The sequence below is a fragment of the Microtus ochrogaster genome, linkage group LG5 (assembly GCF_000317375.1).
Source record: "Microtus ochrogaster isolate Prairie Vole_2 linkage group LG5, MicOch1.0, whole genome shotgun sequence".
NCBI lineage: Eukaryota > Metazoa > Chordata > Mammalia > Rodentia > Cricetidae > Microtus > Microtus ochrogaster.
In genome coordinates this window covers 17642734-17656194 of record NC_022031.1, presented here as the reverse complement: position 1 = coordinate 17656194, position 13461 = coordinate 17642734, and the positions used below count along the sequence as shown (strand labels likewise).

Sequence of the window (13461 nt, the reverse complement as noted above, 5' to 3'; positions counted from 1 at the left end):
AAAAAAAAAAAAAAAGTAGCCTATGTGTGTTAGTGTGAAACTCTGCTTTTGTGTGTGAACTCAAAAGCCCATGCAACTTTGATTTAGAGTCCAGCAGAAGGCCTTCCGCAAAGCCCGCCTCAGTGGAGTGGGTGGGATGCTACGCGGGTGTGTATAGACGCAGACAAGGGCTGGATAAATAAAGGGGCAAAAACTGCGGAACAGACATTTACACTGGAAAGCAGGAAATTTGAGAGTTAATTTCGATGCGGGGGTTAGGGAGGCCAGATGTTTGAAGCTGAAGAAACAAGTGAGAATTTATTTGCTTGGGAAAAGACAAATACACAATTTCAGTGTGACTGGAGCCAAGGTTTGCTTAAAGAAGCGGGAAGCCAGAGCTGAGAGAGCAGAGGACCGTGCTAAAGAACTTATCATTTATTCTCTAAACCGTGAGGCGTCGTCTCTGGCTTTCAGGAATCCATCGGCCAACTCTAATACACCTAATCTCTTTTTCTCTTTTCAGATGGCTGTTTCAAATATTAGATACGGGGCAGGAGTCACAAAGGAAGTAGGCATGGCAAGTATTTGTGACGTCGGTGGCCTCTGTTACATCTCGTAAACATGAGTATTAACAGACAATGATCGAATTCTGTGTTCCTAAAGAGCACGTGAAACTCACCCAAAGTATCTAGCGCGGTGTCTTTCTATTACAGGATCTACAGAATATGGGCGCTAAGAAGGTCTGCTTGATGACAGACAGGAACCTCGCCCAGCTCCCTCCTGTGCAAACAGTTCTGGACTCCCTGGTGAGGAGTAACATCAGCTTTCAGGTCTACGATGGTGTGAGGGTGGAGCCCACAGACGGAAGGTAAGGTCTTAGCGTGCAGAAGCCAGCAAGATGGCCGCCGTGGAAAATTTGCCCAGGCCTTATGGAGCAGCATGGTAGTGTGTGTAAATACATATCATAAGGCTCTTTTGTTTTCCGTTCTCCAAGCTTCATGGATGCGATTGAGTTCGCCAAAAAGGGAGCCTTTGATGCGTACGTGGCTGTAGGCGGGGGCTCCACCATGGACACCTGTAAGGCCGCTAACCTGTATGCGTCCAGCCCCCGCTCTGAGTTCCTCGATTATGTCAATGCCCCCATTGGGAAGGGGAAACCGGTGACCGTGCCTCTGAAACCGCTGATCGCAGGTAAACACTCTGCGCCTTCGCTTTAGGAGACCTTGGGTACTACGCTAGCCCTAGCTGTTGATTTCAAGGTCTACATTTCCAGAACCTCTGCTCTGTTCCTTTCTAATCAAATCAATGCGTTAATTAGAGAACAAAGCGGGCAGCCATGGCTTATCTGAAAACTCTGACCTTCACCATCGCATAGGTAGGCAATTGGGTCAGTTTGGAGGAAGCGTGCAGTTTCAGGCCGTGGTGTCACTGCACAGAGGAGGAAGGATCCTCACTGACATTTGGTAGGAACCTCTGTTGGCAGCCTTGTCCCCAGACCCATCTGCTTGGTCTCATCCCCAAGCCACCACGGAATCGGGGGAGGACAATTGCTGTTTTCTCTCAGTGGCTCTGCCCTTTCTTCTACACAATGGCTCTCCAGCTGACCTAGAGCTCTGTGTCTTGCCTGGACATGTGGCCGGCATGTGCGTGTGCCCAGTGCACAAATCCATATCAAAAATGGCTTGACTGTTCCTGGGGGCGGGGGCCTTGGGGCTTCCTAGTCGTTTCTTCCCTCTCGTTTCTACAGCCATTAGCACACACATAGAAGCTCTGTTGTTAAAACGCAGTGACTAGAAATAGCGGGACATGCTGTGTAAGTCATCCCTGCTCTCCCTTCTGCCCCTGTTGTAAGCAGTCTTGGTAGGGACTTGAGGGAGTCGTTGGCAGCTGAACTGCTGTGACGTGAACGAGGGATCAGCGGGGAGCAGCATAATTGGAGTCTGGCCAATGGAACCCACTGGTGAAACCGTGCCGGCGTCACACAGAGAGGTGATTAGTAAAGTTTAGAAACTTGACCGAACTACAAAACCACAGGGCCCAGCACAGGCAGCTCGTTCCTGCGCCCGTTGCCAAGAGGGAATAAAGATGTCTTTTAGAGACAGGATGTGCTCGTGTTCCTACCAGAGGTGCTGGGCAACTTGATCTCTGGCTCTAGAGAACCAGGCTTTCCAGAGCTCATTGCTGGTTATATGAAACGGACTTTCCATATAGGTATGATTAATCCTCACATGTTAATACTGACGTATTATCATACATGCATGTTACAACAGAGATCATATATTCAACACAGTTTCATGTTAGTGCGGACACAGACAATATGTGTATAAAACCTGTTCACACAGATACAGACAGCATGCTGTAGCACAATGCCTGCTCTAAACGCTATGGTATGGTTCGAGAGTCAAGCAAGGGGCTGGAGACTGAAACACAGAGAGAGAGAGAGAGACAGACAGACAGACAGACAGACAGACAGACAGAGACACAGGTAACGCCTAGAATTTCCGCTTTATTGTGTTCCAGGGCAGCTTATGTAGGCTCTCTTTGACCAGTGACCACTCCCTAACTCTCAGCTGCAAACCCACCAGAAACCACTCCTCTGCCATCAGGAACTCCTGAGGTGCTCAGAGCAGCTGCAAAACAAGTTGTTTGCTCAAAACAGCTGCAAGCATAGGAAAGCAAAATTGTTTACTCCAGCAGACAGGGGTCACAAGAAATTCAAGGTCTGGGGGTCCACAGTCTTCCACAGCATGCATGTTAAATATACATGCACGTTAACAATACATGTATGTTAATTTATCATATGTTCAATATAAATTCACAAAATATATTTGTATATATACAAATAGCATGCATATTAAGCATGTGTATTAAGCATATATACATGTTAATGAAGCCATGTATATATCTATTTTTTTTCATATTCCAACCACAGTTCTCCCTCCAACCTCTCCTCCTGCTCCCCTGCACTTCCCCCCCAGCCCACCCCCAAACTACTCATCCCAGCAGGCAAGAGCTCTCGTAGAGAGTCAACAAAGTCTGGCACATTAAGTTGGGGCAGAACAAGGTCCTCTACCCTACATTAAGGCTGAGCATGGCATCCCACCCTAGGGAATGGCCTTTAACAAGCTAGCTCATGTACCAGGAATAGCTCCCGGTCCTACTGCCAGAGGCCCCTCAGATAGTCCAAGCTTCACCTCTGTCTCCCACATGTGGAGGGCCTGGTTTGGTCCCATGAAGTCTCGAAACCATGTATGTCGTGTTAACAAATGTAGAAGTCATGTAAATGTTAAGCAGACCACATGTTAAAAGATACGATATAAGCTGGGCTGTAGCGGCACACACCTTTAATCCCAGCTCTTGGGAGGCAGAAGCAGGTGGATCTCTGTGAGTTCAAGACCACCCTGGTTTACAGAGAGAGTTCCAGGACAGGCTCCAAAGCTACACACAGAAACCTTGTCTTGAAAATACAAATAAAAAAGATATGATATACATTAAGAACATTCAAACATCATAATGTATGTTATGTGCTAGCGCAGATACAGACTGCCTACATGCATGCTAATGTAGTCACAGACATAATATGCTGATGAGTACATACACATGTGTATTAATGCAACATGGATGTCACATGACTCCTTAGCGTATATGTTACACAGATGTCAGACAAACAGGTCAGGGATACTCCTTTTCAGTCTTTGCTCCTCGTTTCTGATGTGGAATTAAGTGTCTCTGCTGACCTCTGTTCAGATCCCTTCTAATATTAATATTATTTTGTTCAAGTTCCAACCACCTCAGGAACCGGCAGTGAGACTACAGGGGTTGCCATTTTTGACTATGAACGTTTGAAAGTCAAAACTGGTAAGAATTCTATTCATAATTCTTTTGAAATTCTCTCTCTCTCTCTCTCTCTCTCTCTCTCTCTCTCTCTCTCTCTTTCTCACCTTTCTACCTTACTTCCTTGTCTTTGAGGCTGTTATTTAGAAATCAAGGAATTAAGGGAACTCAAATATACATTTTTCTCTTCTCAAGAATGTGTAAAAATAGGCTTATAAGCTTCTTGTTAAGAAGCTTACCTGAAAAGCTTATCAAAATGCCATGGATCTCCATCTCCATATATATATATATATATATATGCATGCATGTGGGAATGTATTCCACTGCTGTGAGAATATGCCTTTGCAGGCCAGCTGGTGTCAGATCCCCTGGAGCTGGAGTTACAGGCAGGCATGAGCCACTTTACCTGGGTGCTAGGATCCGAACTTAGGTCCTTTGAAAGAGCAATAATTGCTGTTAGCCACCGAGTCATCTCCCCAGCCCTGAATGCCATGAATTTTAGTAGGCCATACCCCTACCCATATCAGTGGTTGTATCGATGGTAAATGGGTGTTTCCTCTCTTTGACATTTTTTAACATTTTAAATTAGTTTATCAAAGCATGATTTTATACAATGAGATGTGTACTTTTTAAGAGTCTGTTTGATGGGTTTTAACAAATACTCATGGCCAATCAAGAGCCTAGACATCCCATAAGTCCACAATGTTGTCTGAGTCCCATCCCAGCCGATCCCTACAGGCCCACCCCAGTTCACTTCTGTTTCCATCTTCTTAGTCTTTTGGGGGCTACTGCTTGACCCTTGAATGCTGTGGTAGGAATGACCCCCTCCTTGAGTTTGGCGCAATATACGCCTTTGCAGCAGAATAAGCTGATGTTCAGCTATGTCCAGAGTAACTTCTTTCTCTTAGTTAAATTACATGCCCCTTGACATTATTAACAAAAACCGAAACAAGCAGCATTTAAATTCAGCCTTACAGTTTTTGCTTATGTACATATTATCTAATCTTTATTCTTATAGCTTTAAGTGATGCGCATGTGTGTGTATGTGTGTGTGCACACCTGTGTAAGGCCTAGTCTTAGGCTAACTCTGGGTGGTTAAGCGACCTGTCCACTGCCGCACAGCCAGGAGTAGAACAACAGCCAGGGGTATGCTAGTGAACATTTAGAACCGAATGAGAAATAAGCCCTGGTTTGCATCCCTGCCAGTTTCTGTGTAGTAAGCACTGCCAGCAGGGCCAGCAGTGTCCCTCCTCCAGGCAGCTGAAAGAGCTACACAAACTGGCCCCTGGGATTCTGGAAGCCAGCCAGCACAACCCTGAGAGCACGGGTTCAGGGCCCAGTCACTCTCCACTGCTCCTGGTGTCACGACATGAAAATGCATCTTTTCTCATACTTTTGCTTTTAAATGTATGGTCCTAAGGCTACTTCATTCTTAAGGGAGCCCACGCCTTTAACATACTAAAATTCCTTATGTTTTAGGCATTGCTTCGCGAGCCATCAAGCCCACACTGGGACTAGTTGACCCTCTGCACACCCTGCACATGCCCTGCCAGGTGGTGGCCAACAGTGGCTTTGATGTCCTTTGGTAGGTACCACTGCCACCCAGAGGGCCTTTTCAGGACTGGTCTGTAAACAGTATTTTGCCACCTAAGGGGCTGTATGCAGTGATAACCCTTCCCTGATTAACTGTATAGCACCCCTCCTATTGGCTGACATTGTCTCCTCTCCTAGAGGGAAATGTCTGATTGGATGTGGTCAAATTAGAGTCCTCAAGCCTACCTCAGGCAGTCTATCTCACCCTGGACAACATCGGAGGCTGTGGGGCCACAGATAAAGGATCAGTTTAAGATCACATGAAGCTCCTGGACTATACCGCCTGTCTCTATGGCCACAGACTGAGGAAGGATTAGGCTGCAGTCAAGGGAGGTCAGGAAAGGTGGCTAGTGTTTCCGGGGTGGAGGACCAGCGTGTGTGCTCTCAGGACTTGGAGGACCAGCATGTGTGCTCTCTCGCAGGACCTTACACACATCACCTCTCTGTAACACTGCAGTGTGAGACTCTTGCAAGAGAAAAGGAGATTGGGTTGCCAGGGTTTAGGAACTTGACTGGACTCACAGTAGGCGCCTGTGGTTTCAGCTGTGATGTGCCAAGATCCCATCTGTATACCTACTGCAGATCCCGTTCCCGAGCTAGGCCATCGTTGCCAGTCTCCTTGAGTAGCACCCTGGCTCTTCACTTGCGAGTCTCAAACCACCATAGTCCATCCACGGGTACAAGAATGTTGTGTCCTCGAAATCAGAAGATTTGTTTCTTTTTTAATTATGAGATAAGGTCTCTCTATACAGCCCTGACTATCCTAGAACTCACTAAGTAGACCAGACTGACCTTGAACTCATGGAGATCCATACGCTTGGGTCTCCAGAGTGCTGAGATTAAAGGAGTGCCTCACACCACACCTGGCTGTCAGCATCTCTTAACATCTGTATGTGGTGTGTATTTTTTTTTATCCCAGCAATTGTGTTTCAACACACTGCATCTTCGCATCGGCATGCTATAATGTACTCTGCGGGGTCTTTTGAAAATGGTGGCGTATGAAAGTCCGTGCAGTGAAGCCGTTCTCTTAATCACCTGGTGCCACAGCTTCTTCCGCATCCACCATCTCCTCAGGAGCAGGACTTGGTATAACACTCCTCTTCTCCCACCATGCCCAAACTCGGCAGATCCAGTTTCTTGGGCCCCTTGACTCTCTCACACCTGTCTGTCTCCTCAGGCTTCATTCTTCCTCCTTGGTTCAGGCTACATCGGCTGTTCGGCCGTTCTTCAGTCCATTGCAGTAACCTCCTGATAGGCTTTCCTAAATCCAACCCATAGTCTTTCCACCTCTCTCACAAGCTTCCAGACTGCGATATGCCAGCACGCACGCAACAACTCCTTATGTCTGAAATGTCCCTCACAGGCCCACGTGTTGGAACACTTGGTCCTCAGCTGGTGCTGCTGTTTTGAGAGTCATGCAGCCTTGAGGAGGGGGAGCCTGGCTGATAGCAATATGTCACTAGGGGTAGACTTTGGGGGTTACAGCCTGGCTCTACTTCCAGTCCTATTATCTGCTTGCTAATCTGGTCAACACACCAGACACTCTGCCCTGAGCCCTGGTGTATGAGCCTGGCTTCTAGCACCATGCCCTTCCTTTGCCCATCTCCCCTGGTGCACTGTGAGCTTGGTGAGGACAGGGCCACCTTACTCTCATCCCCAGCACTACCCCCAGGGCATGTGACTGACATCGCAGGTTCTGATTGCTGTCGAATGATGTCCATCTGAGCTAGAAATAACCATCATTCTGTCTAACCTCTGGTCTGTTCCTATGTCCTATTACCTAGAAAACTAACTCCACCCTGTTCAGTGTTGTTAGAAATTTGATGAGATGTCTCCGATTGTTTAGGAATAATGGAAATAAAGTTGCTCTCCCTAGCTATAAAGCCCATAATAAGTCTACCATGGCCCAAGCAATAACCTCAGGGGGATGCCACTGTCTACAGAGGGGTGGGGGAGGAGGAAGACATCAACACTGCTTATGATGGAGCTATCCATCACTGTGGCAAAACACCCGAAATCACCACCTTAGAAGGAAGACAGGCTGGGGCTAAAGAGATGGCTCAGGGGCTAAGAACATTAGCTGCTTTTTCAGGGGACATGGGTTCCATTCCCAGCCCCCACATGACAGCTCACAACTGTCTGTGACTCCAGCTCCCAGGGACCTGACACCTTCACACAGACACAACAATGCACAGAAACAGGAAAAGTAAATAAGTCATTTAACATTTTTTTAAAAGAAAGGATTATTTCGCTTTGTGTTTTAGATATGTCCACAGTCACTTGGCCTTGCTGTTTCGAGTCTATGGTGGAACACGATATCATGGTGGCAACACATGGCAGTCAGAATACAAGGAGGGACAAAGAGTTCCATTGTCCCTTCCAACGCACCCTGTGGCCTAACTTCCCTCTACTAGACCTCACTTACTAAAAGCTTTACTACTTATCGAAAGGGCCATTGGCTAGGGATTGGCTGGGGATTGGCTGGGGATTGGCTAGGGACCTCTTCTCTTTCACCCCCTTGGGGGCCATTTCAGATCCAACCACTCATACTGCTCCGCCCTCCCTTTGTGAGGTTGACTCTTGCGCGTCTCCTGCAGTTCCGGTTGAGAACTTCAAAGCCACGAGCATCCATCTACCAAGTGCATTGTTTTTTCTTAGTTTATTATAATTCGTCCAGAAGGTGCCTTTTCTGCTTCTCACCTGGAGAAGAGAGTGGATCCTCCATCTAACAGTGGGAAGTCTACCAGGCAAAACATCATCTGTGTTCTACTGAGGCCATCGTGCGTCTTTCACTAGATGAATCTAGTCACACCTGCAGCTGAGCACAGGCCCGCAAGGGGGCCAGCTCTGAAACATCCAGAGCCAACCTTGAGTGTAAGGCACAGTAAAAATAGACTCAGGTGAAGAGTTTAAAATGGCCAGGCAGTGGTGGCGCACGCCTTTAATCCCAGCACTCGGGAGGCAGAGGCAGGCGGATCTCTGAGTTGTGAGGCTAGCCTGGTCTACAGAGAGTTCCAGGACAGCTGGGTTACACGGTTACACAGAGAAACCCTGTCTCAAAAAAAACTAACTAACTAACTAACTAAATAAATAAATAAATAAATAAATTCCAAATGTAGCTATAAGCTTTCAAGGGATGAAGGGTGAGGAGGAAGGCAATGCCTGTTCTATGTTTACGTTTCTCTGCAGCCATGCTCTGGAGTCGTACACAGCCATTCCCTACAACATGCGGAGCCCCTGCCCTTCCAACCCCATCCAACGGCCAGCCTACCAGGGCAGCAACCCAATCAGCGACATCTGGGCAGTCCACGCACTGCGGATTGTTGCCAAGTATCTGAAGAGGTATGTCACCCTGGGGAGAAAGAGCTGGGACAGAAACTCGTGAGCTGCTCTCTGGTGACACCTGGCATGCCTGATGCTGACACGGAGAGCTGACATGGTGACCGGATGGTGACATCGTCTGCTCGCCAGGGCAGTCAGTAGTGACTTCTGAAGGGAGCTGAGGTCAGGAAGGCGAAACTTAGACCTGTCAGTCCAAATAGGCACCAGTTTCAGAACAACTGAAGCGCCTAGAATGTAAAGAAGATGAAATAAAGAGAGGTTTGCTCACCAAAGCCCCCAAACTAGCCGGATATGGCAGTACACACCTGTAACTCAAGAACTTGGGGGAGCCTGATGCAGGAGGATTGCCACGAGTTTGAGGTCAGGCTGTGCTACGCAGTGAGTACTAAACCAGCCAGGGCTACGAAGCAAAACTCTTTCAGAACAACAGCTCCCGCGGTGAAGCCGGAGTGAATGAGCGGAATGAGAACCATGGAGAACGCGGGAGCCACCCATGGAGAAAACTCACGTGAATTAAAGTGAAGGAAAAAAAATGTAGCTACTCAGGAGACAGAAAAGACAGGAAATGTGAAAGGATTCCTGGGAGGTTTAAAAGATTTAAGAACACAAGTACAAGCTGGGTGTGGTAGCAGCACCCGGAGTCCCGATGACTGGGGAAACTGAGGCACGGGGTCACTCAAGCATCGGAGCGCGAGACTAGCCTGGGCAATGTAACAAGACCTCGTATCTAAAAACAAAAGTTTAAATGAAATATTTTAAAAGTTGACTAATCCTTTCATTTTTTTAAAGAATACAAATATATAAGTATACGTATTTACAGCCACTGTTTATGAAAGAGAAAATGGGAACAGACTCCCGAAACAGCAAGAACACACAGTTCAATCTGGATCAGTGTCACAGACAGAAAGATGTCTAGGCTGGCTTGGCCTGCAGGTAGCCTAGGGTGACAGGGCTCCTGGTGCCCTCTGAGAGTGTACACTGAGTCTGGTCACAACCGTCAGGATCATTGGCCGATGACGAAGAGGGAGTCCCAGGTCACCTCCCTAGAGCGCACACACAGTGCAAGGTAGGGGCTCTGGTCCCGGCCCCTTCCCGTCAGCTGAGCGACTGACAGCGTGTTTATTATGTCCTTGGTGAGACCGCTAATGAGAAAAATATGTTTGCTTCGGTTTTCATTGAGAAGACAGGCGGTTGTTTGAGTAACCTGCCTAATTTTCCTCCCGCATCTTGCCTTTCCCTGAGGCAGCTCTTTATTCAGAAGACAATGGCAAGGTTGGGGCATCACTCCGTATTTCTGTAACCCAACAGGGCTGTCAGGAACCCCGAGGATCTGGAAGCGAGGTCTAGTATGCACTTGGCAAGCGCTTTCGCTGGCATCGGCTTTGGCAACGCTGGTGTTCATTTGTGGTAAGCGAACACACAATTTATTCTCTTAACTCAAGGTACTGTTTTCTAAATTTTAATATCTAATAGTTCAGGACAAGGGGCAAATTTTAAATATGCTGTACAAGGAAGAAATCTGAGGTTTCCCCAAATATTTTCTTAATTTGAATTCAGTTCATTAGGTCATGGGTTTCCTATGACAGCTTTAAATTCATATGCTATACAGTCTGCTAGTTTAAAGCGTATGTAAGTCAATGGCTTTTAATCTGTGCACAGAGTCCTGCACCCTTTAGTTTTAGAACATTTTATTAGCCTCGCAAGAAAATCCCACATCCTCAGCTCACCAAAGCCAACACTTCCCTTGATGCCTAGACACCACTGAGCAACTTCCCTTCTCTGGAATTCCCCCGTTGGGACACGTTAAAGGCGTAAAAGCACCTGGTCCTTTGCATCTGCCATGCTTTATTTGGATGCTCTTAGAACCACTTCTTTTTTACAGCCAAATACTAATCTATTATATGGAGACGCAACTTTTCTTTTTCTTTTCCAAGATAATGTTTCTCTATGTAACAGCCTTGTCTGTCCTGTCCTGGGACTCACTCTGTAAACCAGGCTGGCCTCGAACTCACAGAGATCCGCCTGCCTCTGCCTCCTGATTGCTGGGATTAAAGGTGTGCTCCACCGCTGTCTGGCTGAGATACTACATTTTATTTGACCTGTTATCAGCTGGTGGAAATTTGTTGCTAAAAATAATATACTGTACAAATTTTGTGTGCACATTTTTATTTCTCTTACTTGACACAAATAAATGGAATTTCTGGGTCTATGGAAATTTTTTATTAATTTTTTAGTGCCTATACCATTTTTCATTCACACCAGCATCGTATGAGGGCTCTTGCGTCTCTGTATCTTGCTATGTATTGCAATTTGTAAAATCTCAAATGCGGGATTGTCCCATAAAAGAGAGAGGGAGCAATCAGAATCTTCGTTAATAGTCCCAAATTAATCTTTGACTGAAATGTTATCGGTAAAGTGCTTTAAAATCATAAACAGAGAATGTTAAGAATTGAGCAGGGCTTTGCTGGTGCAAGGCAGTGGTGAGCATCAAGCTCTGTGGTGTAGGAGCAGGAATTTATTACACCCAAAGCAAGTATACAAAATGTACTAGAGCCTGAAAATGTTTACCTCCCTTGGCCCACTGTTTCACTCTTAAGAATCTAGCCTAAATAAATATCCATGATCTGTAAAATGGATTTCCTTATAAAAATGTTCACCTAAGTGTAATTTATGATTGAACATTTTGGATGCATGTATAGTACTTAATAAAATAAAGTCATTAGGAATAGTATTTAAAGCAGATTTATACAGGAAAATGCAAAGAACAGCATAGAACACCAGGCACAGGGGCTCGTACCTGCAATCCTAGTCCTTCAGAGCTATAGGCAGGAGGATGAGGGCTTTAAAGTCATCCTCAGCTACACAGGTCAAGGTCAGCCTGGGCCACATGAGACTGTCTTAGAACAAACAAACAAACAAAATACTAGGCAACAAAAGCAATGTACAAAATTATATGCACAGGTGCGCAGGTCCCAGGGAGAGGCTCGGAGGTTTGGAGATCAACAGCTGCCCTTTCAAATGGCCTAGGTTCAGTTCTCAGCATCCCTTTGACTGTTTACCGCCACATGTAACTCCAGTTGCGGATGGTCCAATGTGTCTCCTGGCCTCCAAGGGCACTGCAGGCATGGGGTACATAGATAAACATGCAGGCAAAACACACAAAATAAAAAAATAAAGGAAAAAATATAGAAACAAATATGTCCAATATGATCATAAATTAAATATATGCATAAAATGGCTAGAAGGAAAGATAGTATGAATAATTCTTATTGTGTGTGTTCTACAAAGAACATAGACAACTATTAAAAACCATTGAAAATGTCAAGTATCGCTATACAGCTGCCTTTGAAAGCTCCATGAGCCCTAACACTTCTTGAGAGCATACTCAGCAGTAACTTTCTGCTTCCAAGAGAGTCAAGTTCGTTCTGAAGTTATCCAGTCACTAGGAGAAGCAGGAGCTTTCGATTTAGCTCACATCAGAGGTCTGAGAAAGTCAGTTCAGTAGACCCGGATAGCCGAGCTTTGTCGGCTAGGCTTTATAATTCAGCGCCATTGATATGTAACACTTGAAACAGTCTGTCAGTTATTCACAGAATGGGTCACTAGCAGGTCCAGCTTGCCTTTTGGGCAGCACATAGGACTCCCTCATCACTGGGGTCTGACCATCTCAGAGGTTTTTGTGAACGAATACCCTAAAGTTGGAGAGCATCACAGTTCATCCGGGCATCTGAGAAATGCATCCTGTAGAATACATCACGTAGGTAACCATACCGTCCAGAGACAAGAGGGTGCTCCCACAACAATGTCCGTGTTGTTGATTTCTGGCATCTGTGTGTCAACAGATTTTTTTTTTCTTTTCCAGCCATGGCATGTCTTACCCAATTTCAGGTTTAGTGAAGACATATAAAGCCAAGGAATACAATGTGGATCACCCTCTGGTGGTAAAAAAATAATAATAAATTACTCAACTAAATCTTATAAGTATATCTTTAGTGGGGGAGGGCTGGGGATGGAATTCAGGACCTTATCATACTGGCAAGAACTGTATCGCTAAGCTAAGCTGCACCCCAGCCCATGCTGCGAGTTCTCGGCTGTTCTGAGTACTCTAGTCATATACTAAGGAAGAAAGCTTTTCTGTCCGTCTCTCCGCAGCCCCATGGCCTTTCTGTGGTGCTCACATCTCCAGCAGTGTTCACCTTCACTGCCCAGATGTTTCCAGAGCGGCATCTGGAGACGGCAGAAATACTAGGTATGAACCATCACTCACAAATCTGTGGCCTCCAAGATGGAATGTTGGCATTGTCCTTGACCCACCAAAGACACGGAGAGAGACTTAGCTTAGGCTTGTCACACTTGTTCTTTTAACTTGACCTGTTTTTATTCTTCTGCATCGGCCTCAGGGCTTTTCACCTTTTCTTTATCCTCTGTGCCCTACTTCCTGCTTCCTCCATGTCTGACTGGCTGGGGCTCTGGCATCTTCTTTCTTCCTCAAGCCTAAATTCCTCCTCCTACTTACTCTCCCTGCCCAGAAGTTCCACTTATACCTCCTTTCTCACTATTGGCCATTCAGCTTTTAATTGGACCAATCAGGTGTCCTAGACAGGCAAGATAAAACAGCCACACATCTTTACATAGTTAAACGAATATTCCGCAATGTGAACAAATGCAACACATCTCTGCATAGTTAAATACAACACATCTCTGCATAGTTAA

The 13461-nt window shown here is 46.1% G+C and overlaps 1 protein-coding gene across 4 annotated transcripts in view; it reads left to right on the top strand.

The window, feature by feature from the left end:
* The window catches only part of Adhfe1 (alcohol dehydrogenase, iron containing 1), a 33761-nt gene that overhangs the window by 7800 nt on the left and 12500 nt on the right, over positions 1-13461 (top strand). For all 4 annotated transcript variants that reach the window (XM_005361895.3, XM_026786629.1, XM_026786630.1 and 1 more), the window contains exons 4-12: positions 503-556; positions 693-847; positions 974-1170; positions 3760-3837; positions 5293-5398; positions 8596-8748; positions 10057-10155; positions 12611-12689; positions 12901-12997. In XM_005361895.3, the coding sequence (XP_005361952.1) occupies positions 503-556; positions 693-847; positions 974-1170; positions 3760-3837; positions 5293-5398; positions 8596-8748; positions 10057-10155; positions 12611-12689; positions 12901-12997 (1018 nt within the window). The remainder of the gene's footprint in view (positions 1-502; positions 557-692; positions 848-973; positions 1171-3759; positions 3838-5292; positions 5399-8595; positions 8749-10056; positions 10156-12610; positions 12690-12900; positions 12998-13461) is intronic.